Source organism: Ctenopharyngodon idella, chromosome 10 (genome assembly GCF_019924925.1).
Source record: "Ctenopharyngodon idella isolate HZGC_01 chromosome 10, HZGC01, whole genome shotgun sequence".
In the NCBI taxonomy this organism is placed as follows: domain Eukaryota; kingdom Metazoa; phylum Chordata; class Actinopteri; order Cypriniformes; family Xenocyprididae; genus Ctenopharyngodon; species Ctenopharyngodon idella.
Genome location: NC_067229.1, coordinates 29,552,973 through 29,580,744, shown reverse-complemented (window position 1 = coordinate 29,580,744; position 27,772 = coordinate 29,552,973). Strand labels below are relative to the sequence as shown.

The 27,772-nt window shown below is 37.1% G+C and overlaps 1 protein-coding gene across 6 annotated transcripts; it reads left to right on the top strand.

Moving 5' to 3' along the window:
* The first annotated feature begins 245 nt into the window (after positions 1 to 245).
* On the top strand, positions 246 to 26,583 carry rc3h2 (ring finger and CCCH-type domains 2). 6 transcript variants are annotated; one of them, XM_051908481.1, is made up of 20 exons: positions 246 to 511; positions 4,667 to 4,970; positions 5,434 to 5,611; positions 6,876 to 7,109; positions 9,550 to 9,725; positions 10,137 to 10,337; positions 11,159 to 11,291; positions 11,374 to 11,492; positions 13,627 to 13,739; positions 14,260 to 14,502; positions 15,246 to 15,406; positions 15,487 to 15,869; positions 17,496 to 17,630; positions 18,035 to 18,187; positions 18,264 to 18,287; positions 19,929 to 20,142; positions 20,226 to 20,310; positions 21,187 to 21,364; positions 21,449 to 21,585; positions 22,497 to 26,583. In XM_051908481.1, exons 2-20 carry the CDS (start codon positions 4,740 to 4,742, stop codon positions 22,615 to 22,617), a joined length of 3,219 nt encoding a protein of 1,072 aa, XP_051764441.1. In that variant the 5' UTR covers positions 246 to 511; positions 4,667 to 4,739; the 3' UTR covers positions 22,618 to 26,583. The 6 variants fall into 6 exon arrangements, with proteins under 6 accessions (XP_051764441.1, XP_051764443.1, XP_051764440.1 ...); XM_051908483.1 differs by lacking the exon at positions 246 to 511 and adding an exon at positions 2,515 to 2,674 and having other exon boundaries at positions 5,434 to 5,551; XM_051908480.1 differs by lacking the exon at positions 246 to 511 and adding an exon at positions 2,515 to 2,674.
* The last annotated feature ends 1,189 nt before the right edge of the window (positions 26,584 to 27,772 follow it).

Sequence of the window (27,772 nt, the reverse complement as noted above, 5' to 3'; positions counted from 1 at the left end):
TGATTTCAGTCTCACGACCTCAAATATATCACTTCATGTAGCCAGCCAGTTTTTGTAACATCACATGATTCATTTCGAGAAGGAAATGACGAACGAAATAGCTTACTGTAAAAATGTTTTCTTCCCAAGTCTAAAGCAAGGGGGCTTGGCTCATGAATATTGATTAGATAACGCAGACACCATGTTGGTGTGTGTCCAATGGCACAACCCTGACTTTTTCATATTAAAAAGCAACACTTCGTCATAGTAGTTTTCGTATATTCGCTGACGGTCATGGGAGTGTACCTGCTCATGCCGAACATGTCGCGCTGTCAGGGAATGCGCTCCCAAATCGCTGGAAATTGCATATGTTATTTTATGTGATGTCTGGACGGAATAAAAGGACGCCAAAAAATCGGGAAAAACAAGTTCGGCTCAGCTGTGAATAATTGAATGCGATGAAGATTTTGGTCTTGATGGCGAAGTGCACATAAACTATGGACGGTTATGATGATACTCTGTATAACCTACGGTAAGTGCAAGTCGCGCGACTTGGTTTTGGGAAGTATCATTGAGTATCGCTGCTGGTGTGGCGCGCGCTGTTTTCAAGATGTGCGCGAAATGATTATGCAACATCATCCCTATAATAAAATTATTTTCAAACTTTTTTTCCCATGAAAACAAATAGTCAGGCAATGGACAGTGGTGCATGAGCAACAGCATGTCAATGTCGCCTTGTTTTAAGCTTGTTGCACAGCTAGTTATTTGCACAAGAAGTTTCGCGAATGGCTTTTGCGTTTGGAGTGATGTGCATTGCATATCATATTAGATAGGCTATAATTATATGCCTTTACTTCAACGTCTAATAGAATGCTTGGTCAAGAATAATAATCAATAATCAGTAATTTTCATGATGGTTTTGTGAACCCGATGATCCACCTGTGTATAAGATAAAGTTTATCCGCGCTATAGCTAAGTTTAGGTGCACAGATGACAGTAAAGTTGCACAACACCATCAAGCACAATTCGCGCTCAAAAAGACTTCCGCGTCTTAAGAACAATTGATTCTTCCACTTTCCATTCATTTGTTCCACACAAAGTATAAGATAATGTTCATTTTCCATTGAAACTAACAACCACGCTCGCATTTCTTCACGTTTAAAAACACATTTCATACAATAGGCAATAAACGTAATAGTTTCAGTTTCATTCAGTAAGCATTACACTGAATGTTGTGACCTTAAGAGGGGTTTTCTACATAATTCTACACGATTCCATTCTTAGAAATTTCCGTAGTCAGGCTTATTCAGTAATAAACTTTAAAACCAGTTGATATAAAGCACATTTTTAGGTTAGGCCTACCTGACAAAACATTTTTAAAGAGATGGTCATTTGAAGGCGTAACCAACATGACAGCATGGCAAGCAGCAAACAGTCAGTAGAAATAAAAATAAAAAATTTGTAGGCTATATTTCGGCAGGTGGCCACAGGTAATGACAACAGTAATACGTGATTTATACAACAATAACAGTTATGGAGAACTTTCACTAAGAAGTTGATTCATCTCTTTGTTTTGCCTTTACAACCTTGTAAGGAATGAACCTTTTCCTTTTGCTGTCTATGCTGGGGACGTAGAAGCAAGAAAACAGAGAAGTTGTCAGGGGTGACAAGGACAGGATGTTCCAACTTTGAGGTCACAGTGACCTAAAGATATACTGGTGTGCACATTTGCACCCCTACCCCTCAGCATTCCTAGGGTTCAGGTTCTGGGCCTGTCAATATATTGGAGCAAGTGCTTTCCAAAAAACATAAGGGACCATCCATCAAGGAGGCGCCAGGTGCAAATGTCTTGATGGAAGTGATAATTTTATGGTTTATCCTTGGCTGTGTTGTTGTCTATGGTGATGTTGGTTGAGATGTGAGTAAAATCAGAGGTTTAAATCTAAATATTTATAACTTTACGTGATACATTTTAGTGAAATAGTTAGGTGACAATTTAGGAGTTGAGCAGTGCAGTTTTAATTCACCTGAACTTTTAGCACGCACATGTATATTAATAAAAGATGATGTGAATTACTTTCAAATAGTTGCAAACGTTTTCCTGTTTGAGTTACGATTTATTGCTTCAGTCCATGCGTCACATGGTCACAAGACAGTGAAGTTATTTCCTGTTTATGAGCTTGAACTGATTTTTCGGTTTGTTTGTTTTTGCTTTTGCAACACGTTCCACATAGGACATTATAAGTTAAACAAACCCATTGTAGCCTGTATTATTTTAAAATGTATTTTAACGTTACTGCTGCGTCATTAAATTAGCTACAAATAGGTCTATGTATGGCAAATATTATTGATAGGCTAAGTATTGCGTTAAGAAATTTGTTAAAACGCTATGTTTGTATTAATACAGTTGTAATTAATTTAAAGGTAAAGTGTAACACACTGTTGGCTAAATGCAAAGTGTGTCAATGATCACTCGCGTGATTAGGTGGCTGCGTGGGCGTGAAAATAACAGAATTCCCTCGTGCAGATGATCCCCGTGACCATGAATCACGGCCGAAACCCACCACCGCAACTATATTCAGACCCCACGACCACGTTTTTGTCACAACCCATCGAAATTAAATTAAGCAGCATGACTCGCGCGAGCAGATTCAAGCTACGCTGCGGATGTTTCACACACGCGGTCACTTACATGGTGCGTAATTGAATACAATTTTAATGTAGCCTAGGCTATATATGTGCAACTTACTATCTACTTAGGGTGTTACATTATTTCTTTTCTAATGTTGCTTCTGAATTGTTTAGAATAGTGTTTAAAAGTAATACAATATACAATGCATTTTCTATTACATATTGCTTTGTGTTTAATGATACAAAACTAACTTTCTCGTAAAGGCAGACTTTGCCAGTAAACTTTTGAATAATATTTGCGATGATTTCCTTTTACCTAACAGTTAAGGTTTTATACAGTTATTTTTTCATGCCTTTATATGAACTATGGCTGTTGTTTTTTGTACTTTTAAGAGTGTGATGAATAAAATGTACTGAAAGAGAGGAGTGCCCACATGGCCACAGGCTTTCCCTGACAAATGATTGATTCTCAACAGCAGTGGGGGCCCTTGCATAACTTTGCATGACATGTAGCCTAGTTCTGACAGGGTATGGAGTGTCACCGAAGCTTTTCCTGGAGGAACAGACATCAATTGAGGGGTTCGTCCAGCAGGTGCTAGTACAGCAGTTACATGGCAGCTGAAGCTCTGTCCCAGCTAACAAAAATATACTCCAAGAACGCTTAGCTAGCATTCCCATTAAGTTATGAAAACGATATTTCTGAATGTATTTTAAACATCTAGATTTTCTTGATAATTCTATCATTTTGAAAACGTTATGAGAACCTTTTCTCTCTACATTATGAGAGCGTGTATCAAATATTAATAGTGTTGTTATTAGAATGTTCCATACACATTATTTTAAGAATGTTTTGTCCTAACATTTACATAACCTTTAAAAAATGTTAGTGAAAGTTATGGGAATGTTCCCTGTTAGCTGGGGTGTAGTGTCCAAGTAGGGGAATGAATGATTTCTTTTACCGCTGCAATTTTACATCTTCCGACAAAAGAGCCATCCATGAGCCGCTGGTGAAGATAAAGTCCATTTTCAACTGTCCTTTTTACGTGTTCTTCTCCCTGACGTTTTGCCAGGGGTTTGTGAAATGTGTTTAATGTGGGGTTTCAGTCAACACGTGATGGCTGTTTGTAAATCACTCTTATCTGCACCACCTTCTGTCCTGCAGGAAGTCCCTGAAGAGCAGCAAACAGGCTGAGAGGAGTTCAGAAACAAATAGAGGGATCTAGAGAAAGAGTGAGGGAGGGCTTGAGTGAATGGAGATGTAAGAACATGAATGAGCCTGAGTGCAAGACAGTTTATTTCTGGAGCTGAAAGGTGATGGCAATAAGAAATGACATCAGAGAAGGGGGAAAGTGAGGGTGAAAGAACATTTCTAAAGAGAATATAAGTGCCATGATGGTAGGGTGTTGCTGAGTGGTTGCTAAGTGGTTGCTATCGTGTTCTGGGTGGTTGCTATGCGGTTGCTAGGGGATTCTGGCTGGTTGCTAGGATGTTTACTGGCACAAGTAAAAAAGAAATCACGGGTTACATGCAAATGCAAACAGCGAAACCTATTTAATCCAGTTCGTGAACAAATGACACTTAAGAGTCAAACGAATTGATTCTTTTAATAAAGCTAGCAAAAAGACTTAGGAGTTACTGTTTTGACTAAAGTATAAAGATAAAATATCTATGTTTAAAACTTTATCCTAATACAATTATAAGGCAACCCTGAATTTGTGATTTATGTGTAAGTGTGGTTTCAGTTTTTTTTTCCTCTGTAAATTGCACAGGTTTGTGTGAATGCACGGTTAGTGAATGAAGGTACGTAGATTTCAACTTGTAAAAAGGTTAATTACAACTTGTAAACTGGGAATTTTCTGAGAGCTCCCACCGCTGTACCACCTGACCGCTGCAGATTCATTTAGGCGTTGATAGTGTTAGCATAGAAACGCACGATTCTCAGTCCTAGGATGTGAACAGCTTAGAGTACAACATCATGTGTTGTCATCTCGAAATTACGATAACAACAACATGGCGTGAACACAGAATGAGACCCAATGTCTTCTTCTCTCTGCAGGTGTGTTTAAGGCGCTGGGGCGTGGCGGCATGCGATCTCCCTGAGAGTGATTGTTCCACCTGGAGGTCACAGGATGCCGGTGCAGGCAGCTCAATGGACTGAGTTTCTATCCTGCCCCATCTGCTACAATGAGTTTGACGCCTGCAGCCACAAGCCCATCAGCCTGGGCTGCTCGCACACCGTCTGCAAGACCTGCCTGCACAAACTGCACCGCAAGGCCTGTCCTTTTGACCAGACGGCCATTAGCACTGACATTGATGTGCTGCCTGTCAACTGTGCCCTCCTGCAGCTGGTGGGGGCTCCGGTAAGTGGGGCATGCTGAGAGATTGATAGGATTGCTTTTGAGTTTTTGTGTAGCTCAGAACATCCAGTGTTATATATGTGTGTTATATATATATATATATATATATATATATATATATATATGTGTGTGTGTGTGTATATATATATATATATATATATATATATATAAATATATACATATAAAGCAAAACATTTTTGCCATTAATTTACTAATGTAATGTAAATTAATAGATTTAATGAACTTCTAAGTGACTTATCACAAATCCCACAAATCTTACGTTTTTTATTTTGGCTTATGTAATAATTTTCTTTATTACCATGTAATATTTTAATTTAGCTTCATTCCAAACAGGCCATTTTCACCAGCGGTCACCAATGATGCTTTTAATCATGATGTCACAGTAGAAATCTGCTGCCGGGGCTTCATATCTACCAATCTACCAAAGTTTTCTTTATTCCTGCAGGTTCCGGAGGGAGAGATTGTGAGTGTGGGCAGTGCTGAAGACACGAGACATTATGAAGTGTGCAGGATGTGTGTGGAGGAGCTGGCGCTGTATCTCAAACCAATCAGTGGAGGAAAAGGTGAGAGTGTGAAGAGAATGATACAGGTAGATCATCACTCCGATGTCAAGAACAACGCCTGTGAGTGCTGCATTATTGTTTAGGTTTGTGGTTGAATGAGCTCAGTTTAGAATAGCGCAACATTTCCTGTTGTTCATCGGGTATGTGTGTTTGATGTGCCTGTGGTTGGAGATATTTGCGTCAGTGGGAAAAACAAAACAACAGTGAAACCCAAAAGGCCACTTCTGAAACAAAAGAAAAGCATGCAGGTATTTTATTTATGTTTACAACATACAGTACACAATATTTAGCAATGCTTAATAAAAGCAGTGAAATTATTTAAAACAAACAGAGTAAAGCAAGAAGTGCATTAAAACATACCCAGTGCATTTTTACATATCGAGTGCTAGTGTCACTGAATAATTTCCCGCTGTGTTGACTATTGAACACTAAGAATGGCTCTTTGTAGGCCAATAAAACACTTGAGCAGTAAAGCTTCAGGAAACTGAAGCTGCTGTGAGTGGAAAAGTCTGTTTCAGGACTCAATTGACTGTTTTATTAGAGTAACAATAAAAGTTACTCCTCACAGACTAGTGGGGCGCCAAAGGCTAAAGCTCTTAAACTCCTCATTGATAAGCTTTGAGCTCATATCAGAGATCCTCTGCCAAGCCTCCACTATTACAGTGTGGTTCTAGTCATAAGACTCATGGGACTTTCACCCTTGGGATGTTTAGCAGCTCCTGTAAGTAAGAATAGTAGTATATATACAGTGCATTAGTAGTAGATTACCTGTGGGAAAAACTAACTGACAGGCCATTTAATTGCATCAAGGATAGTTTGACTTCAGACCAACAATATAATATAATATTTTATATATATATATATATATATATATATATATATATATATGTGTGTGTGTGTGTGTGTGTGTGTATGTAGTATATATTCTTAAAAAACAGACAGAAATGTCTGTCCCTATATATATATATATATATATATGCAATAAACTAACAATACTATATATTATATACAGTCAAACCAAAAATGATCCAGACATGTTTGATATTTTTGATATGTTTCTACTGGTGGGTGCATGATACTATAGTTCATTTATGTAAGTGAGGATAGCAAAATAAAGTAAACTGTGACATATTAAACCCAAAAATTCTTCATACAGTGGACTCTGAGATCTTGTCATATTTTATTACCATTTTTTAAACTATAGTGAATAAACTGTATTAATGAATGAAATGTTCAAGGTGTCTGAATAAATTTTGGTTTGACTGTATATACATATTTGAATCATGCATAGAAATGTAACTATGCATTTTGCTCTCCCACACAGGTGTAGTGACCCTCAGTCAGAGCTCGCTCAGTAGACCCATGCAGAGGAAGCTGGTGACCCTAGTGAATTGCCAGCTGGTTGAGGAGGAGGGGCGTATGCGGGCGGTCAGGGCGTGTAGGTCTCTGGGTGAGCGCACTGTCACCGAACTGATCCTGCAGCACCAGAACCCACAGCAGCTCTCCGCCAACCTATGGGCCGCTGTGCGGGCACGCGGCTGTCAGTTCCTTGGACCTGGTGAGTTCCGTGTTACGATGTGTTTAACATTTCTGGCACTGCTTCATTTTTATTATTCATCATTAAAGGGGTCATGACATGAGAAATCAAATTTGCATTGATCTTTTGACATATAAGAATTCTTTGTACAATTAAAACATCCTGCAAGTTTTGTAGCTTAAAATGCCCTTCTCATTACAAAAAAACAAAGCATTTATTTATGCAAGCTCCAAAAATGATGTATTATTGAAAAAGTTTGGGAGGAGCACATTTAGATAATCTACCCAGTCAGTGCGAGGAGGCCTAGATATAAATAGCTGACTCACCTCTGTCCCACAACAGTTTTTCAGCATCCCTCCTCCACCCCAACTCCTCACTCTGTTCCTATCCCAGCCAGGTATTTCGAGCTTGGAGCTCTCCCGCTGGACAGCACCCCAAATATCTGTACTGTTTACTTTATTCAATTATATGTAAGTGTGAGCTCATGAAACTGCTTGTTTTGATATTGTGGGATCTGTGATATCACACGGGCAAATGTATTTGCATATGACTGCCTCCAGAGCAAGACAATGACAAATAGTTATACATCATCACACTATAAGCCCCGCCCACTGTTTTCAAAACACTCATTCGCGTACAATAGCAAGTGGGCGTTTATACGGTTTCCTATGCAATGACGTTAGCCACTCAAAACAGTGGACGTTTACTGACAAGCCTTAAAGGAGCCGCCCCTTAAAACGGATCATTTCAGACGGAGGGTCAGAATAAGGGTCAAAATTATAAATTTTTCCGCATATATATTTGTTTGTTTTTTTTGTGCAAAAAACCCCCCTTATTAACATTATAAGTGAACCTCAAGGAACATATTAAAATAATAATAAAAAATCCATGTCATGACCCCTTTAAAGATATATCATTAAAGATGTAGACCTGTTTTTTTTTTGTTTTTTTTGCATATTTCGGCTTATTTACAACTTATATCCAATTATAAATTTATATCCAATATTTCAATTCATGTCATGTCCAGAAAAAAGTAAACCTGATTACTTTAATTCAGTTATCTGCAAGAGGAAACTATGAAGGAAGTGGAGGGGATGTGACAACTGTCCGGACTTTTTACAAGGAGCTGAGTTCTTAATAATATGACCAGAAGCTTTAGAAATGTAGTCCCAAAAGGACAATTAGACAACTTCACAGTATCTTTATGTGCTGAGCTTCACATTTTCTGCTTTTAAACCCCCTGTGATTAGGTATCTGGTTAACTTCTATTGTAACATTATTTGTATTGGCCGTCTGCGTCGACTATGTTTTTCAAAGGCCAATGCTGATAGTGATATCTAGAGAGTAAAGTATAAGGCAGAAAACACATAATAAAATTTAATGACTGTGAATGAGATTTACAGATTTAGCTCAGAAATGGTTTATTATTCATTGACAAGTCTGTCGGTAGATTAGTAAACTAAGAGGGAAAATGTCCATTTGCCCCATTGTCCGAAGTAACTAAAGTTGCTGGAGAGCTATTTCAGTTTGGGTTGAGCTAGTTGTTTTTTATTAATATAATATGTACACTACCCATGAGAAGTTTAAAGTCAGAATTTTTTTTTAAAGAAATTATTAACTATATTCAGTAAGGATACATTAAATTGATCAAAAGTGACAGTAAAGACATTTATAATGTTATACAAGATTAATGAAATTAATTCTGTTCTTTTTAACTTTTATTCATCAAAGAATCCTCATGGTTTCCACAAAAATAGTAAGCAGCACAGCTGTTTCCAACATAATGATAATAATAAGATAATAATAACTGAGAATCAAATCAGCATATTAGAATGATTTCTGAAGGATCATGTGACACTGAAGACTGAAGTAATGATGCTGAAAATTCAGCTTTGCATCACAGGAATAAATTACATTTTAACATACATAAAATAATAAATGGTTATTTTAAATGATGATAACATTTCCACAATATTACTGTTTTTACTGTATTTTTCATCAAATAAATGCAGTCTTGGTGAGCAGAAGAGAATTTTAGAAATTGTATTAAAATACTTAATTTTGTATTTATTTTTTAAACTGCACATTTTTTTAAATTAATAAAAATATATTTTTCCATGGTGATACTAGTAATCTCAAAATGCCCATATATGGTTTGATTAATCAGCCTGGCTGATAATGCAGTCTGTCACTAGCTGCGGAAAAGTTGTATATAACCCGAAATATTCTTTTAATGTACTGTATATGAATGGATTGTCCAAATATGCATTTGTGCTTGGTTGTCAATGATGATTACTCATAGGGCAGATTCTGAATGTGAAAACTTTGATTTTCCCATCTGATCTCATTTTGAGTTTTCTAGTCTGAGAACATCCAAAGCATAAATCCATTCCTTCAACATGACCAAGCACACATTGATCTCAGCACTAACTATGTCTTTGTCCGTATACATATATTGCAGCCATGCAGGAAGATGCTTTGAAGCTGGTGCTGCTGGCCCTGGAGGACGGCTCGGCTCTCTCGCGGAAAGTTCTGGTGCTGTTTGTGGTGCAGAAACTGGAAGCGCGGTTCCCTCAGGCATCTAAGACCAGCATTGGTCACGTAGTTCAGCTGCTGTACCGCGCCTCCTGCTTTAAGGTCAGAGCTAAAATCAACTTCATGCAGTGATTGCGCTAAAACCGCTGATCACTTAACAGCCATTACACTCAGTACCAAGCCCCTGACAGCATGAATAGAAAGAAAAGAGTTATCTAATGTGTTAAGCCTGCTGTAACTTGATATTATGTGGATATAAAGTGCTTGGCAATGGGAATATCCAATAAAGTCTTGATATGCATCCAAACAGCTTGATGTTTGTAAATGAGCTGGAATCTTTCACTGGAGCTTGATTTACTGTGGCAACTCATGAAATAAATCATCTTAATGAGATCATTTACATCAAACGTCAATCAATGTTGCTTATTTGCAGCGTTTGAGTGTGTTAATTAAGGGGCTTGTGCTAAACATATTTGTGCACACAAACAGCCATTTCTTTTTATTTCCTTTCAGGTGACCAAACGTGATGAAGACTCCTCGCTCATGCAGCTCAAAGAGGAGTTTCGCTCTTACGAAGCCCTACGCCGTGAACACGACGCTCAGATCGTTCACATCGCCATGGAAGCGGGACTGCGTATCTCACCCGAGCAGTGGTCATCTCTGCTGTACGGGGATCTCATGCATAAATCTCACATGCAGTCAATCATAGACAAGGTACTGCATGTATATTGCACAAATAATATAATATAATATAATATAATAATAATAATGATATTTACTGGAATAATAGCCATTATTCCAGTCTTCAGTGTCACATGATCTTTCAGAAATCATTCTAATATGCTGATTTGATGCTCATGAAACGTTTTTTATTATTATCAATAAAAATTATTGTTATTGTTAAAAAATTATTATTAAAAACAGTTGTGCTGATTAATATTTTTGTAGAAACTGTGATACATTTTTTCAGGATTCTTTGATTAAGTTCAATGAACAGCATTTATTTGAAATAACAAATGTCTTTACTGTCACTTTACTGTCACTACGGTCAATTTAATGCGTCCTTGCAGAATAAAAGTATTAATTTTTTTCTGTGTTTTTCAATCTTCCACAAAACTTATTTTCAATCGTGATAATATTTCACAGTATTACCATATTTTTGATCAGATAAATGCAGCCTTGGTGAGAGACTTCTTTCAAAAACATTAAAGAATCTTAAATATTCCAAAACTTTTGACCATATTAAATAATAATAAAAATATAATAATATATATAATATAGTACAGCAAACTATATATATATATATATATATATATATATATATATGTGTGTGTGTGTATGTGTGTTTAAAAATAGTTAATATAAATGTTAATAAATAGTTATTTTTTTGCTTTAGCTATCTATATTTAATTATATATGTTTAATTAAAATATAATAAAGCAAATATTTCTATATTTTAGTTGAATATGTTTGGCACTTTTGTCTGTCTGGTGCAAATCTGAATGAATTTGTTCTTTTCCACCCCATCGCCACAGCTTCAATCCCCAGAATCCTTTGCAAAGAGCGTGCAGGAGCTCACCATAATCCTGCAGAGAACAGGAGACCCAGCCAACCTCAACAGCCTCAGAGCTCCTCTCGAGCTGCTGGCCGGCATCGACCACAACCCTGGTGAGGACACGCACTCGCACTTCCACAGGGGTGCAAACACAATCAGATTACATAGCAATAACCTGTGTGTGTGTTTGTGTAGATGCGGCCGCTCCATCCTGGGCAGAGCTGGAGAGCGTGTTATTGGCCGTGAAGGTTGTTGTCCACGGGCTGGTGGAATTCATCCAAAACTTCAGCAAGAAGAGCAATGAAAGCCCTCAGGTACAGCCTGATCTCTAGTTACACTGTTTTAGGATGGATTCTCCTGAATACATTCATTTAGCGTCACTTTACAGGCACAGTATGTAAGTTTCGCTGCTAGAGGTCACTTATTCAAAACAATAACAAAGGCATAGATTGATGACGCCATGAATGAGTGTGGAACCATGGGAGTTGTCATCTTCACCTTCACAGCTAATGGAAAGCAATCCGATGGTACTCAAGCAGAAATCATGTTCATGGATGAGCTAATGTATTAAAGTTTTATTAACGTTACTGTGGTATGAAGCAGGGTGCGGCCGAGAGCTATGGTAGCGGAACGAGGCCGGTGGAGCGAATGCTAATGAGAGACACCTGCGCGACACACTGCTCTCGAGTCCCATGGAGGAGCTCCAGAGCTTTCATTATGCTTACATGCCACAGTCGGCCGCTCCTTTTGTTTTGTTGTTTATGTTTATTTTACGATTAAAGTTGTGTTTAACTTTTGCCGGTTCCCGCCTCGTTCTCCCTGAACTTGAACTTTGTTACATTTACGTTAGATCACTTAAAATCACATTATTTATACTAATAAAATAGCCGCAATTTTTTGATTTTGCTATGTTATCTACTTGACAAAATAGTGTTGTCTCTGAGGCATGGTGCAAACATGTTACTCGCGGTAAATCAAGAAAACAAGAGATTCAAACAATAAGACTAACCGTGTTGAGCTATATAACAATGATTCGTTTTCTGTTGGTAAAGGTATCCAAAAAGTTGCTCACCTGTCTAATAAATCACATATATATTAAAGAACCTTTTGGTGTTTCTATGGTTTCTATGGAAATAAAACCGGAAATCGAGGGTAATGCGGATATGACGTCATTTGACAGGCAATGCAATGACACTGGGTGTTACACTGGTTAGAATTGCTGATTTCTCTGGATTTAAACATTGTTCGAAACATTTGGGATAATGTACGTACACAAGTCAACAAAATATATAACATTGTTCTAGTGGTTTTTGGATATTTTAATCCAAAAATCTTACATATTGTGCCTTTAAGTACAGCTTCCTGAAATGCAAAAAGCTTTGAAATTGTCAATTTAATCAGGAAATTCAAACATTAAATGTTGTTTCAATACTGTTTAATGTAGTAGATGATAGATATACCTGTCATATATACCTGTCATACCATTATCATCTTCTGATCTTTTTTCTTTAAGTAAGCACAAAAAAACAAGAATGAACATCAGAGGTTTTGTTACATAACGATAATGTGAAGCGTAACAAAATATAATCATCTCTCATGTAATCAAAATGTAATGAAAGTTACCCAGTGTTCACAAAAAATTATCTGAACTTCAGCACAAGAGCATATTTCTAAAACTTTAAATTAGGTCTCAAAAATAGCGAATTTCTGCGATTAATATATTCTGTTTAACAAGTTAAAGATTTAATTCATTAACGCAGCATTTGTTTTTTCCTTCCTGGCATCCTTTTGACTAGCGTTACAGTATATGATCATGCTATTTGGGTTTCGCCCACCAGCTCCTAAAAAGCGCGAGAGAAAGAAAACGGCCGATTGAGGATGGTCCGCATGTATATATACATATATAATATTTATGTTTTTTTTATATTATTGATGTTTTGATTATTTCATATATATTTAAATAAATTTTCTAATTATATCATTTTTTTTTTTTTTTACATTTAAATTGTACGGTTTTTTTAGTACAAACATAACTATATCATTTGAAAACTGAAAATTTCTTTCAATGCATACACCTATTTCATGCATTGAATGTATTTAGAAATGTGTGTTTGTGTTTGAATGTATGTAGAAACAAATGTATTTCTGGGTCAAAATGACTCCAAATTATGGAGCAGGTCACAAATGATCACAGCCGTGTTATCCACATTCATTTAATAGCTCTCTAATAGCTCATACTGTACATCAACTATTGACCAATTTGTATCTATTTTTATTTCACCCAAGGCATTTTGAAAGAAACTTCTGGCACAAATTGATACTTAAATAAATCATATCCGTTAAGTTTCCTGAGCTATGAAAGAGCAATCTATAACCTTTTTTTTTTTTTTTTTTTTTGGCTGATCCCGATACAGTTGTCTGAAACAGTATACTGTTCTCTTTGTTCAGGCTCAACCCAACAGCAAGTACAAGACAAGTATGTGCAGGGATTTACGGCAGCAGGGCGGCTGTCCGAGAGGGGCCAGTTGCACTTTTGCCCACACGCAGGAGGAGCTTGAGAAGTGAGAACACACACACACACACATTTTCATGTTTTATGGGGACTTTCCATAGACATTATGATTTTTATGCTGTACAAACTGTATATTCTTTCCCCTAACCCTAAACCTACCCATCACAGAAAACTTTCTGCATTCTTACATTTTCAAAAAACATCATTCTGTATGTTTTATAAGCTGTTTTCCTCATGGTGACAAAAAAATGTCTCCATAAGGATAATGATTTCAAATATTGGCATCTTTGTGGGGACATTTTCCCCCATAACGTAGGGTTTACCAGGACCACACACACACACATAGCTTGATGACCATATCCAGCCAGTCTCGTGCTGTAATGCACGAAAAAAAACATTGGCACACATGAACCTCCCCGCCTGTTCCTTATTCTTATTCAAGCTCACCCACACAATCCCATCAACACAACAGCACACTTTGCAGAATTCTGGCATGACTGTGCCTGGATCTGCCTTCTCTCCCTCCCCTCCTCCCTCACATTCTCTCTACATCTTTCTGTTTCTTTTAGGCACAGAATGAGGAATAGGAAAGCTAGTGGGGTGGTGAGGCCCTTCCTGTCAGTTCCCGCAGTTATGCCAAAAGCCGGCACCAAAGGAGTAGTCCCAGGGTCAGAGGTGGGCACCGGAGGGCTGAAGAACCATGAGAAAGAGGACGCGTCTCCCACTCAGCTCATCCCAAGAGGAGGAGACCACCAGGAGGACAAAAGTCTCCCCAATGGTGCTAACGGACTGCCTGCTACCAGCCTAGAACAGTAAGTGCGCTTTATTAGCGTCAAGGCAAGCATCACTGTTACTAAAGCTCATACCTAGAATTATAGATTTGAACAAACTTTGGTGCTTGACTCCGGCAGCATTTGTGCTACAGCCTTGAATGATGCCTCAAATCATGTGGCTTGTTGAGGAGAGGTGTGCTATTACTTTTCAACGCGATTGAACTTGCAGTGGTCAGGGATGCTAACTTTTTGGCTAAAATCACACTTCTGATTCCAAAATAAGGCATTTGTGTGGTTTGTGTAGATCATTTTTAATCTACAATTGTTCATAAATCTGTCTACAAAACAGAAGTTTTGAGGTCTTCCTGCAGTTTTCCGCCAAAATAAAAGCTCTACGGTTTAACGTTTGAAAGCAATTAAGACAGTCATAAATGTTAGTATTGTAATTTTACTGTGAAAATTGTCTGTAAAATTATTATTATATATAATAATTATTATTATATATTATTATATAATATAATTATTATTATTAATCTTATAATATATTTATTTATTGCTTTGTTTATATTTATAATTGAATATTATAAATGTTAAATATAATAAATGTTTTTTAAAAAGGAACCTGAAAAATGATGAAAAACATTATTGAAACATTATAAATGTTTTTATTTTATTAATTGAGAGCAAATTTTGAATGTGACATTTATCTCTATATTTAGATTCTCTAAAATTGATTTCTTTGTCCATCTTTGATTCTTATGGAAGCTATTTTCTTTTTCCAGAAATCCCATCAGTCACTGTCAGTCTTCTGCGATAGCTTCGGTACTGTCTATAGAGGAAGGTCTCCTCAAACACGGACCTGTCCTCACGAGAGCTCATCCTGAGATATACCACTCTCAGGACCAGAGAACATATGACCTGTCACCCTACCACCAACCTGCCAGTAAGCAACAAACCCTGTATCTCTCTCTTGTGGCATAATATCCTCCATTACATTCACTCACTTCTGTTTTTCTTCCACAGTTCCTCCTCACAGGTCATGCAGTGCTCGCTTCCATCGTTCCAGCAACGTGACTGAGTCCATGTTACCCCCTTCAATGGGCCCTCTGTACCCAGATCAGCACCCCTCTATTCCTCCTTCAGACAGATTAGGCCCCGGCCCTTATGGGCCACCCTCTACCTACACCTCTATTTCCCACGCTCACGCACACGGCATGTATACCCCCGTCTATGACAGCAGGCGTGTGTGGAGGCCACCGCTGTATCCAAGGGAGGGCGGGAGGAGTAACTCTCTTCCTCCTGAGGTTTTTCATTCCTCCGTCTACCAGCCGCCACTCCGGGAGCGCTACAACTCACTGGACAGCCCCTACTGCAGCACAGCAGAGCAGAGAGCAGCAATGCATAGGGCAGGTTTCATTATCTCATATCTTGGGGGACAGTGTTGGGGGCTTTTTTAGTAACACATTACTTTAAAATTTACATCAAAATATATAGTTACTTTTTCAAATAAGAATCATCATTTCACATCATGCATCATTTCACTTTTGGTGTAAAAGGGCCTTTACATTTAGCAAAATTACATTTTTTTTGTTATTAAAAACAAACAAGCATGGCCAGCTCAGGTGAGAAAGAGTAATGCAAAAGTAACGCAACGTATTGCTTTCCATAAAAAGTAACTAAGTAACACAATGTAACATAATAGGGAGTAACTCAATGTTATAATGCATTAGAAAAGTAAATTTCCCCAACACTGCTTATAGGCTCGTTTATGTTTGTAAAAAGAGTATCAGGTGGAAATTTTCTTCCATGTTAATTTGTGTTGTAAGCAATGGCAACTGTCAGCAGCTTAGTGTCATAAGACATTTTGCTAGTCACTCGGTTTCTGTTGTGATAGGTAGGCTGCTGGTCCAAAATCACTTTACATAACTGTGTTTTAAATATAAAATTTAGGGATGCATGATATACTGTATCTGCCCATATTTTTTAAAATATATTTTTTTAAATTTATCTTTATTAGTTGATATTGGATATAATTTGGACATTATTTGTTCAGCTTAAACTTATTATATTTCAGTTAGTTGCCAACATTTCTTCGGTTTTTAAGTTTAAATTTTTTATCTAATATTTTATTTTATTTTGAGCTTTATTTCAATTATCGAAAATGACTTTTAATAATGTTAACTTCAGTTTTAGTCAGGTTTGTTATCGTTAGCTAAAACTAAAACTAAAATTATTAAACATATTTTAGTTAATTGAAATAAAGCTGAATTGGAATTGGATTTTCTTCGAGAATGGAAATAAATAAACTAAAACTGAAATAAAAATGAATTAAACCTAACCACTAATATTAAAAAAAAAAAAAAAATAATAGAAATGACAAAAGCACACAGCAAAATTACTAAAACTTAAACTAAAATTAAAAATAAAATTTGATTTAAAATATTAATAAAAACTATAATAGTATATAAATAATACTAAAATAGCACTGGTTTCAGTTAACAATAGCAACACTAATACTGAATATTTAATTGTTCCTGTTCACTTCCCATATTTTTACATTTATATTACCTTTACAATGTTTTATAAACAATAATACAATAAAGACTATTAAATGTAATCTTTAGCAATCTTGAAATGAATATCTATTTTTCATACTGTTCATTATAATGTTGTGTTGCCTAAATTCATGTGTAACATTTAAATTTATATCTGCATTCTTTTATAAATATGTATAAATTCAATGTATAGAATTTTAATACTGGCCATTTTTTGGCTGTGGTTTATAACATGAAAATGTTTGTCCAGCCGCACAACATTAACTCAATCAAAAGCAGTATTTTGGGGTGTGTCTACCTGTTTATCCAAGCAATGGAAGACATGGGAGTGTTTGAAACTTTTTAAAACAGTTATTATTTGCATGCCGCTAGTTGCTCTGAAATTACTCAGTTCACTTTTAAATACAAAACAGGTGATTATGCTGTTTCATCATGAGAATAGAGAAGTTAAAAACTCATTTTCTGTGTTTTGTATAGGACGCATACTCCCGTGTTCCTCTTGGCTATGAGGAACTCTATCGCCACAAACAGGAACAGTGGGTACATCACCACGGCAACATGAACAGGCCCTCCCAGTCCTCTCCCGTCTTCACTGTGGATGTGTGTCCAGAGGTAAGGCCCAGTGATATGGTGTTTTTAGAGGTGTGTATCCTGGGAAAACTACACCACATGTCTGAACCGTGCTAAAGTGGTGTTAAATCAGATTTGTTGCTTCTTTGAATAATAACTTTGACACTAAAGCTGCAGTCGCCCTTCTGAGGTGTGTTAAGCTATTTTAAGTGGGTCTGTTGCTCAGCAACTGATAAATCCAAAGCAAGAAGCGGTTATGTCCTGAAAATTGTGTGTGCGCACAAGCGCTTTGAAACGCATGAACTCTCAGAGAAAGATTTGGCACCATGGAGGCTGAGTCACTTTGCATTGTTTCTTTCCACCCCCATTTTTTGAATCTGGCAGCCTGTTGCACACTGGTGGGTGTGTGATAGAATGTTGTCATCTCTCTCTTTCTCCTCCTTTAGCATCCTGAGGGTGTAGGTGGTGGGCGTATGACTTGTAAGTGTCATGGTGGAGAAGAGAGTCTTGCCCACTACTCGCCCTGGTCGTGCAGCACCATCAGCCCATTTGAGTCAGAGCCCCACCATTTGTCAACCCACTCCTGTTCCAAACAGCTAGTAAGTGGTCACTTTAGAACACATTTACTTTTACATTTGCTTACTCAGTAACACATTTCTGTTGTTTCCTTTAAAGCGCATCAAAATGAATATGAAACAGGTACGAGTGGAGTCAGTTCAGATCACATTTACACTAATATACTTTTAAATGTGCTCATTCTTTAACAAATTCTCTTTGATTCCCTCAAAGTGAATTAAAAATGTGTAGAGAGTACAACTAGAGTCACTTCAGATCGCATGATTCATTCTTAAAACAGCTTACCCAGTCACACTTTCCTATTGTTTCCATCAAACTGAATCAACATAAATGTGTAGCATAAGTGGAGTCACTTTAGATTCACACTGATTTACTTTTACATTTGCTTACCATGTAACACGTTACTAATAATTCTCTCAAACTGAATTAAAAATGAATGTGTAGACAGTACAACTGGAGACACTTCAGATAGCATCCACACTGATTCATTCTTAAATTGGCTTACTCAGTAACACTTTCCTATTGTTTCTATTAAACTGAATCAACATAAATGGGTAGCATACTGTAAGTGGAATCACTTTAGATTAACGCTGATTTACTTTTAAATTTGCTTACCACATAACACATTATTTCTCCCAAAACTAAATTAAAAATGAACATGTGCTATAGCAGGTACAAGAGGGGTCACTTTAGATAATATTTACACTGCTTTATTTCTTTATTTTACTTACTTTACAACACTTGCCTGCTGATTAACCCAATCTGAATTAAAAATGAATGCTTAGCAGATACAACTGGATTCACTTCAAATAACATTCACACTGATTCACTTTCAAATTTTCTTACCCAGTAACACATTCCTGTTAATTCCCTCCAACTGAATTAAAATACCATAAATGAGTAGCAGGTATAAGTGGAGTCATTTCAGATCACATTCGTACTGATTCAAATTTAAGTTGGCTTACTCAGTAACACATTTCTGTTAATTCCCTCAATAAAATACTATAAATGTCTGACAGGTATAAGTGGAGACACTTCAGATGACTTCACTGATTTACACTTAAATATGCTTACCATATAACACATTTAAATTTCCTCAAACTGAATTTAAATTGAATGTGAAACAGGCACAAGTGGAGTCACTTAACATCATATTCACACTGAAATAAAATTAATGTGTAGCAGATATAAATGGAGTCACTGCACATCACACTGAATCACTCTTTGTTTACTCTGCAACACAATTCTGTTGATTCTGTTCTGATTAAACTGATTTAGAAATGAATGTACAGCATGTAAATGTACACATTTGGCAGACACTTTTATACAAAGTGACATACAGTATTACATCCATGGTTTACATTTTGTCATGCCTTCCCTGGGAATTGAACCCATAACTTTACATTGCTAGTACAACGCACAGCTGTTTGATCTACAGGTACAAGTTGTCACTTCAGATCACAATCAGACTGATTTTCAACCAATCAAAATGAATGCATAGCATGCAGAAGTGGAGTCACTTCACTGTAATGTGAGTGGGACTGTAATGGAGATTCTCACAAAACATTTAAAGTGGTCAATTATCAGAACTATGAATACCCTTTTGTAAAATTAAATAACATATTTCAAATTTTTCTTGTAATAATTGTAAATAAATTGCCAGAAACTACTTCTATATAATGACCAGTTACACCTCACAAAGCAGTGCTTCATAAATGTGATTGTGATATGGTTCCTAATGGATATCTTATTATCTGTCCTCAGGACGGGGAGAGTGGTGGCAAACGGTGGCTGCACATGTTTGAACCCTACAGGCGACTGAAAGACGAAGATCCCATCATTCCTTTTGGAGAGGGGCCCATCATCTCTAAATGGGGAGCCATCTCCCGGGCTTCCCGCACTGGCTTTCACACCACTGACCCGGTCCAGGCCACCGCATCGCAGGGGTGCGCCGGCACCACATCAATCAACTTCAGAGGTTAGAATTTTTTTTGCTTGCTATGCTTTTAACTCTGAATTTCTTTGGCTTTGAGAGTGATTCATGTTCTCTTCTCTTTACAGACTATGGCTGTCATATTGGTCACAGTGACCTCAGATGGGGTCCACGTGGTTCTGATTCCTCTAGTCACTCCAGCTTTCTAGAGAGGTACCAGTTTAAAATGAGACTTGAAACTAAAAATCCCATAGACTTGAATTGAAGGCACCTGAGCCATATATAAAGATCCGAGCCATATCATATACAGCATGAGACTTGGGGGGTGGGTTCTTTTGACTTGGTCTAGTAAATAACCACCAAAGCAATAACATAGCAATGTGATGCATTTTAAATTATTATTAGTGTCATTTGTACATTCTTTTTACTAGATTGTCGGGAACTTTGTACAAGTAGTCTTCACAGTGTTTCCCCGTCTTTACCCCCACCCCATCCCGCCATAGTTGTCTTGCTGTCCTCTGTACCATTCTAAAAATAGAGCAGCAGCCGGAACATAGCTCCTCTCGTTTGTGTTTGCAAAGCTCTTATACACAGCAGTGAGGGCTTACATTTCATAGTCTCCTTAACATGCACAAGTCCTTAACCGCCTGGTACAATTCATGTACAAATCTCTTTAATTTAAATTCATTGTACTGCTTAATATTTTTGAGAAAATCATGATATTTTTTCAGGATTCTTTGATGAATATACTACCATTTACTTGAAAGATAGATAGATAGATAGATAGATAGATTTTAGACACTTTCTTTTTATAGCTTATAGATGAATGTACCTTTGTTTTCAAAAGAAAAATCCTGTTTTTCCTCTGATATGCCCTCTAATAATTTAACTTTAATTTAAAATTAAATTAAAAGTTTTTTGGTGTCAATGATGATTACTCATAGGGCAGATTCTGAGTGGGAGAACACCTCTCACCTGATCTCAAAATTGAGTTTCTAGTCTGAGAACACCAAACAACAGAGCCGACTCATTTGTGTTCTTAAGTTTAGGTATGTTTCAGAGCTCAGTGTGTGTGTCTTTGTGTCTCAGCGATCAGCTGGCCGTGTCCGGGCTGCATGTAAGATGTAATTCCTTCAGCAGCGGGTCAAAGCAGGGCACAGATCTGCTGGGGAAGGATGGGACGGAGAGTGAGCCTGACAGAGACATCGAGCTGGAGCTGTCTGCGCTGGACATGGAGGACACAGAGACACAGGACTGCAACTCTGAGGTAACATTTAGACTTAGTCTTGAAAGCCTATATTGTATTTTTTTTTTGTGTTGTTTAGTGTTTAATTGCTTGTATTATCTAAAGGACTCAATTGAAGCGCAAAGCCGCTCCCAGAACAGCCACCTCTCTACAGTCTTTGGTGATCCAGCATCCAGTTCTCAGTTGGAAAACAACCTGCCTGACAGAATGGACACCCACCTTATGAAGAAGATGGCATTCAGGTAAGCAGCGCTTTGTTGACACTGCACACAAATCTGATTCGGTTTTCAAATCTCTATTTTTAGGGCTGATGTTTGCTTGTCATTTTGCAAGTGATGAAATCGGATAAGTTTGATTGTAGTGGTTTATGTAATGATGCAAGCATCAGCACAATGTCAGGATTCTTTCTCATACAACAACTCTCAGCTCGGTCAGTGTGGAAAGAGAAGATGGTAAACTGGAAATTTTGTCTCATATGTATATGATATTTAGCTGCAGTGCTGTACAAAAGTGACATACCGTCTCCAAAATTGCTGACTCTTTAACTCATTCACTACATAGTTTAATTCAAAAAGTAGGGTATTTATAGTTTGGATTAGTTTTGGGGTCATGAAAAAGTATTCTATCTTCACTTTTCCCCAGATATGTTAGTTTTTATTGTTATTTCAGAATTTGTTTTTGATGTGACTGGCTGAGAAACATTCCAAACATATTCAAATCAAATCGCACACCACACATGAACATGCCTTGAAACAAGTTTGAAGCAACTGTGCACAGATTAATGATCAGTCTAAATTTCTGACACAAAAAACATGAAATGTATTATTATTACAGCATAGACCTCCTAACAATATGCAAAATAATTAACATGACTGAGGCTGAAAAGGAAAATTATTATTATTATTGTCTATTATTATTATTACTATTGTATTATTGTCTAAATGCAAAAACCAAAACATGGAACAAACAGTAATTATTGTATTATTATTAAAGTGTGAAAGTGTAAGTGTACCAATTTAATTTGACACAACCTTTGACATCCACAACAAATAATTATGGGAAGCATTTTCTGTTCCCTTTTAATAGCTGATAAGTTTATTAATATTAATAAGAGCTATAATTATTTTTCTTATGGTGACTTATGACATTACAGAAAGACCCTCTCTCCTGGAGGCCTCAATATGGGGAAGATGCAGATGAGGACGTGCTCGCCCAGGCCCGGAGACCCCCGGCGACCCAGTCCAGGACCTGAGATGCTGCTAAATGGGAACTGAGGCAGGCTGGACACACCAGCCCTCCTCATGTTCTAATTCCATGGGGTCATGCCAAGAATCCACCATCCTCCTTAGGTAGAAGGTAGAGTTGCCCTTATAGGAGTCAATCGAGGCAGCAAGACGCAGCCGAAAGCCTTCTGTATTCATGTGTTCTCTTCATAAGAGCTAGCTATGCCCTGTAATTGTAATCACTCATCATCTGTTCAGAGTCAGTTTGTTTTTCTTAATCACTGCTTGTGGATGAATGTTCACTTTGAGTCACAACTCCACCTCAGGTAACTCTTGATGTCAGCCAATCAGAACCCTCTCCAAGCCAGGAAACCAATTACCCATGTCCCGTAACTCTGTACAGAAGTGACGGTTCTCACTAGCTTTTAGCTCACTGAGGAAACCATAATCTACTGTATGAAAACTATATAGTGGACTCTTCCAATATATATCAAGAATAACCAAGGTGCTTGGAATCTATAGTACTTGCATTGTTATTAATATTATTGCGGTGTTAGCCACTGAAATATTATGTGCATGAATTATTTGTTGGGCATCATTGTTTGAAACAACCATTCATTGTTTAAATATATGTATGGATTGTGGTATAGGTCTGATATCTCTAAGAGACATTTCATAGGCAATCAATAAATATTTTGTACAATTACTAAAAAGAAACAGTTGACCCAAAAATGATTTCAGGTGTTATTCTGCATTCAAATACAGTGTCTCAACAGCTTTGACAATGTTGATTGGTCACAAAAACTCAAGATTTGAGAACTATGACAGGAAAAACAATTTTGTAAAAAAAAGTTGTAGTCGAGACCAGCTCATTTGGGTCAGAGTCCAGGCCAAGACCTGAGTAGGTTGAGTCTGTGTCGAAACAAAGACTAGAAGAGGCTGGAGTTTTATTTATATATTGAGACTAGAAGAGGGCCATGTCCATATCAAGACAGAGACCAGATCAGGATAGAGTTTGATTCAAGACAGAGTCCAGAAGAGATCTGAGTCTGAGTCAAGACCCAGAACACAAAAGGGTCAATCCTGAGCCAAGACAGAGACCAGAAGAGGGACGAGTCTGAGTCAAGACTTAGACCAGAAGAGGGTCGAGTTTGAGTCAAGACCAAGACTAGAAGAGACTAGAGTTTGAGTCAAGACAGAAACCACAAAAGGGTCAAGCCCGAGACAAGACCAAGACCAGAAGGGGGTTGAGTCTGAGTCAAGATCAGAAGAAGGTCTGAGTCAAGACCGAGACCACAAAAGTGATGAGTCAGAGTCAAGACCAAGACCAGAAGAGGGACAGATCTGAGTCAAGACAGAGACCAGAAGGGGCTTGAGTCTGAGTCAAGAAAGAGACCACAAGAGGGCTGAGTCTGGGTCGAGACAGAGACCAGAAGAGGCTTGAGTCTGAGTCAAGACCAAAACCAGAAGAGGGTCAAATCTGAGTCAAGACAGAGACCAGAAGAGGCTTGAGTCTGAGTCAAGACCGAAACCAGAAGAGAGTCAAGTCTGAGTCAAGACAGAGACCAGAAGAAGGTTGAGTTTGAGTCAAGACTAAGGCTAGAAGAGACTAGAGTTTGAGTCAAGACAGAAACTACAAAAGGGTCAAGCCCGAGACAAAACCAAGTCCAAAAGAGTATTGAGTCTGAGTCTAAACCGAAACCAGAAGAGGGTCAAGTCCGAGTCAAGAGTGATGAGTCAGAGTCAAGACTAAGACAAGAGAGAGACGAGAAGAAGGCTGAGTCTGAGTCAAGACAGAGACCGCAAAAGGTACAAGTCTGAGTCAAGACAGAGCCCAGGTGAGGCTTGAGTCTGAGTAAAGACCAAGAACAGAACAGGGTCATGTTAGAGTCAAAACAGACACGAGAAGTGGGTTGACTCCAAGTCAAGACCGAGTCCAAATGCTGAAAATATGTTCTTGGACCCGGAGAATGTTGAATTTTGATCATTTTTGGGTGAACTGTTCCATTAATAGCTACAAGCAACAAACAGCACAATAGAATTTTAGAGATTTGGGATTGTGTTTAGTGTGTATGAAACGCTGATTACATTGACAGTTCTGGTTTGTTGTTTACAGTGGTCCAAAGGTCACCTCATTTTTGTTGCTTCTGTGTCTGTTTTGTTGCTTCTGTAGTTTCAGTTTGAAGAATACAGACGATTAGACTGAGTTTAAGGTTTTTTCCCCCAAAATTCCTGTTTTCCTTTATTTTATTACGAAACATTGCTAACTTCCATGAAGTTGTTGTTGGAATATTTTGTATCTGTTTTTAATTATTTGGTCAGCATTTTGAAAGTACAATCAACCCTACAGTATCTATACACCATCACATGATTTTCAGGATTATTTCCTGATAAACATGAAAAATAATAATGAAAACTTCAAGAATGCTGGTGTTTTAATGTAGTTTTGTGCTTCTGAAAGGAGATAAAAACTCTGTGTAACAGCACTTAGGAAAATCTCTCCTATTTAAAACAGCATTTATTTGATTCAGTATCTAATTTATGACGGGATTGTTTTTGTTGAATGTTTTTCTCCGGTCACTGACTTCTCCTTTTTAAATGTATTGCCTGGACCAGTTAAGTGTGTGTAAATGTTTGTATTTGTGTATGAATGTGCACATGCCTTTGTTAAGCCTGAACAAAATATGAATATGAATGCATTATCACTTAAGACTGTTAATCACGGTTTTACTTATGTGGTATATTAGTGTTTTTCCATTGAAATGAGTAATGAGGAGTGAAATCTTCCTGGTCATTAAATCTCATTTTGCCTCCTGCAGTCGAAGTGTTTTTCGACAGGGGATGTTACAGCTGCACCTTCAAGCGAAGATATTTTTTTGCAAAATGCTGAAATACACAGAAATTTGTTTATTTTCAGTGGATGAGTCCTCCTAGTGTGCGCAAACGCAACATCTTGTTGATTTAGTGTAAATGTTGAGAATTTTGCCTTTATTTTTGGTCCATTTTTTATGTTTGGCCTCATCTGATATGAGTGTTTCAAAAAAATGGCACTGGGTTGGTAAAGATACGAGTTTCCGTTTTAATTTTCTCACTAGCTGTCAAAAATATAACTTTTTCCTTTTTTATCACCCGTTGCGACGCAGCAAAGCCTTATTAGTACACGTTTGACTCATTTATCTGCCAGCTCAGCCCTGTATCATGCATGCTGCCTTTGGCAAAGAGGTTCTTTGGCAAAGGAAGTATGATTGTGTAGTTGTGTCACACAACACCCCAGCGCTGTGAGTGTCCTGCACTGTATCTTACATTTTACTCACTTCCTATAGCGCTTACTGTCTGCTCTTTATTATGGATTTATATCAGGATTATGATTATTATTGTTTTATATCCATGTAGTTTTTTTTCCCTTGGAAATGTCAGTTTTGTTTGCATTTAAATTTTAAAAATTTGCTTAGCTGTAATAATGGGGCAGGACGTGTTTGGTTGTAATGATGCTTGTTTTTGTCCTGTGTGCAACTGCAAAAACGAACTGATGTGTTGGATATTTTTACGTCTGTATTAGACATTTTCTTTGCAAATCTATTGTTCGATTCAATTGTAAATGAATAGAAGATGGACATCCGTCATTTTATACAACCAGAGCCATCATTAGATGGACATACTGCACATTTTTATGATATATAATCAGATATATGAGGCTATTTATGGTCACAGAGAGAAAGATTCTAAAAGTCAGGAATATCTTTTGATGAAATAATAGTAGAGATTATTTATATTGCATTTGTTTCTTTTTAAATACCACTGGGCAAGGATTTCCCTTTTGCTTGTGGCAATGCAAGAAAGAATATATAGAAATGTAGCCAACGCACAGTCAATTCTTACTGTTTTGGTTGTTTGTTTGTTAATGCTTTTGTATCTTGGCTAAGCTTTGCTCTGATATGTAGGGCAAGCTGGTGAGATGAATCTAAAGGTCATGACATGTAGTTGCATGCCAAGATAATAAACACAGTTACATCATCACTTGAGTGTTCAGACTTTTTTTTTTTTACTGGGAAGATGCAGTTTTATGAATAAGCATGACATCTGCTGGTGTGCTGTGGTACGACATGTGACGGTGGGCTATTGGACTTGGCTATCCTCACCTGGACAAACTGAAGAGTCTGAAATAGTCATTAGTTAAAGATTAAAATCCAGCTCACAAAAATGTTATTATGTGTGGTGTGAAAATGAGAAGGTGTCCCGATGCTCAGAACTTTAAAATAGATTCCTTGTAGTTTGTAGTAATGAAAAAACAACAACAACAAAAAAAAAACCCCTGTTCATTTCAGTTCAATCTGGTTGATTATGAAAGTAAAATCAAAGCTTCCTATGTTGTGAAACCAAACAAATGGCAGAGAAACTTCTCTTAAAGAGGAAGTAAAGTTGATCCAAGCCGATGTTATTCATCACAACCTGGGAGAGGTTGAAAGTAACAGCTTGTGCATTCATATTATGTTTTTTTTACACAGCTATTGTGTATATTAGCCTATATATTACTTTTTATATATATTCTATAATTTTTTACACGTTCAATATCAAATTAATATTGTTATATTGCATTTAAAAATAATACCAATTTACGTTAGGTAGGAAATACAGCACTACCCTTCCTATATCTGCGTTACCTATGTATTCTATACATAGGATATACATTTTCTGTATGCATAGATTACCTTTATGACATATTCTAAAATGTACAATTGTACAACTGTTTGTGACATTGGCTATGTTTAGAATACCATTTTAACATTCTAGGCTACTGTTTTGTTTCTGCAGTATATAGTATGCAAATTTTCTGTATGCACACAATACCCAGATGAGCTACTATAATGTGAAGTATGCAACACTGCACGCAAAGTCACCCCACAATGCTCAATTTACATTTAATATCAGCTTTGATTTTTAGCCAATCTTTTTTTGACTCATTGCTTAATTTGACTGCCAAATGTTTCGAAATTTTATGCAAATTACATTAAAAATGTGAAATTATGTTTATTTTCTCAATGATACACGCACTCTAGCTTACTCTGTTAGGTAAACATGCAACATAATGATTTCCTTTGACAGCAATGTAGCATTCTACTCTTTGAAATGTTTTCTCTTCCAAAACGTATGATATAGTCCACTGTTAAATACCAGCATGCAGAATTCCGTGCATACGCTGCCATTC

Excerpts from the sequence above, each read along its gene's own strand:
- rc3h2 (XM_051908481.1), top strand. The coding sequence starts at position 4,740 with ATGCCGGTGCAGGCAGCTCAATGGACTGAGTTTCTATCCTGCCCCATC. Across the intron at positions 5,612-6,875 it reads CGATGTCAAGAACAACGCCT|GTGTAGTGACCCTCAGTCAG; the intron begins GTGAGTGCTGCA and ends TCTCCCACACAG. Across the intron at positions 11,292-11,373 it reads CGGCATCGACCACAACCCTG|ATGCGGCCGCTCCATCCTGG; the intron begins GTGAGGACACGC and ends GTGTTTGTGTAG.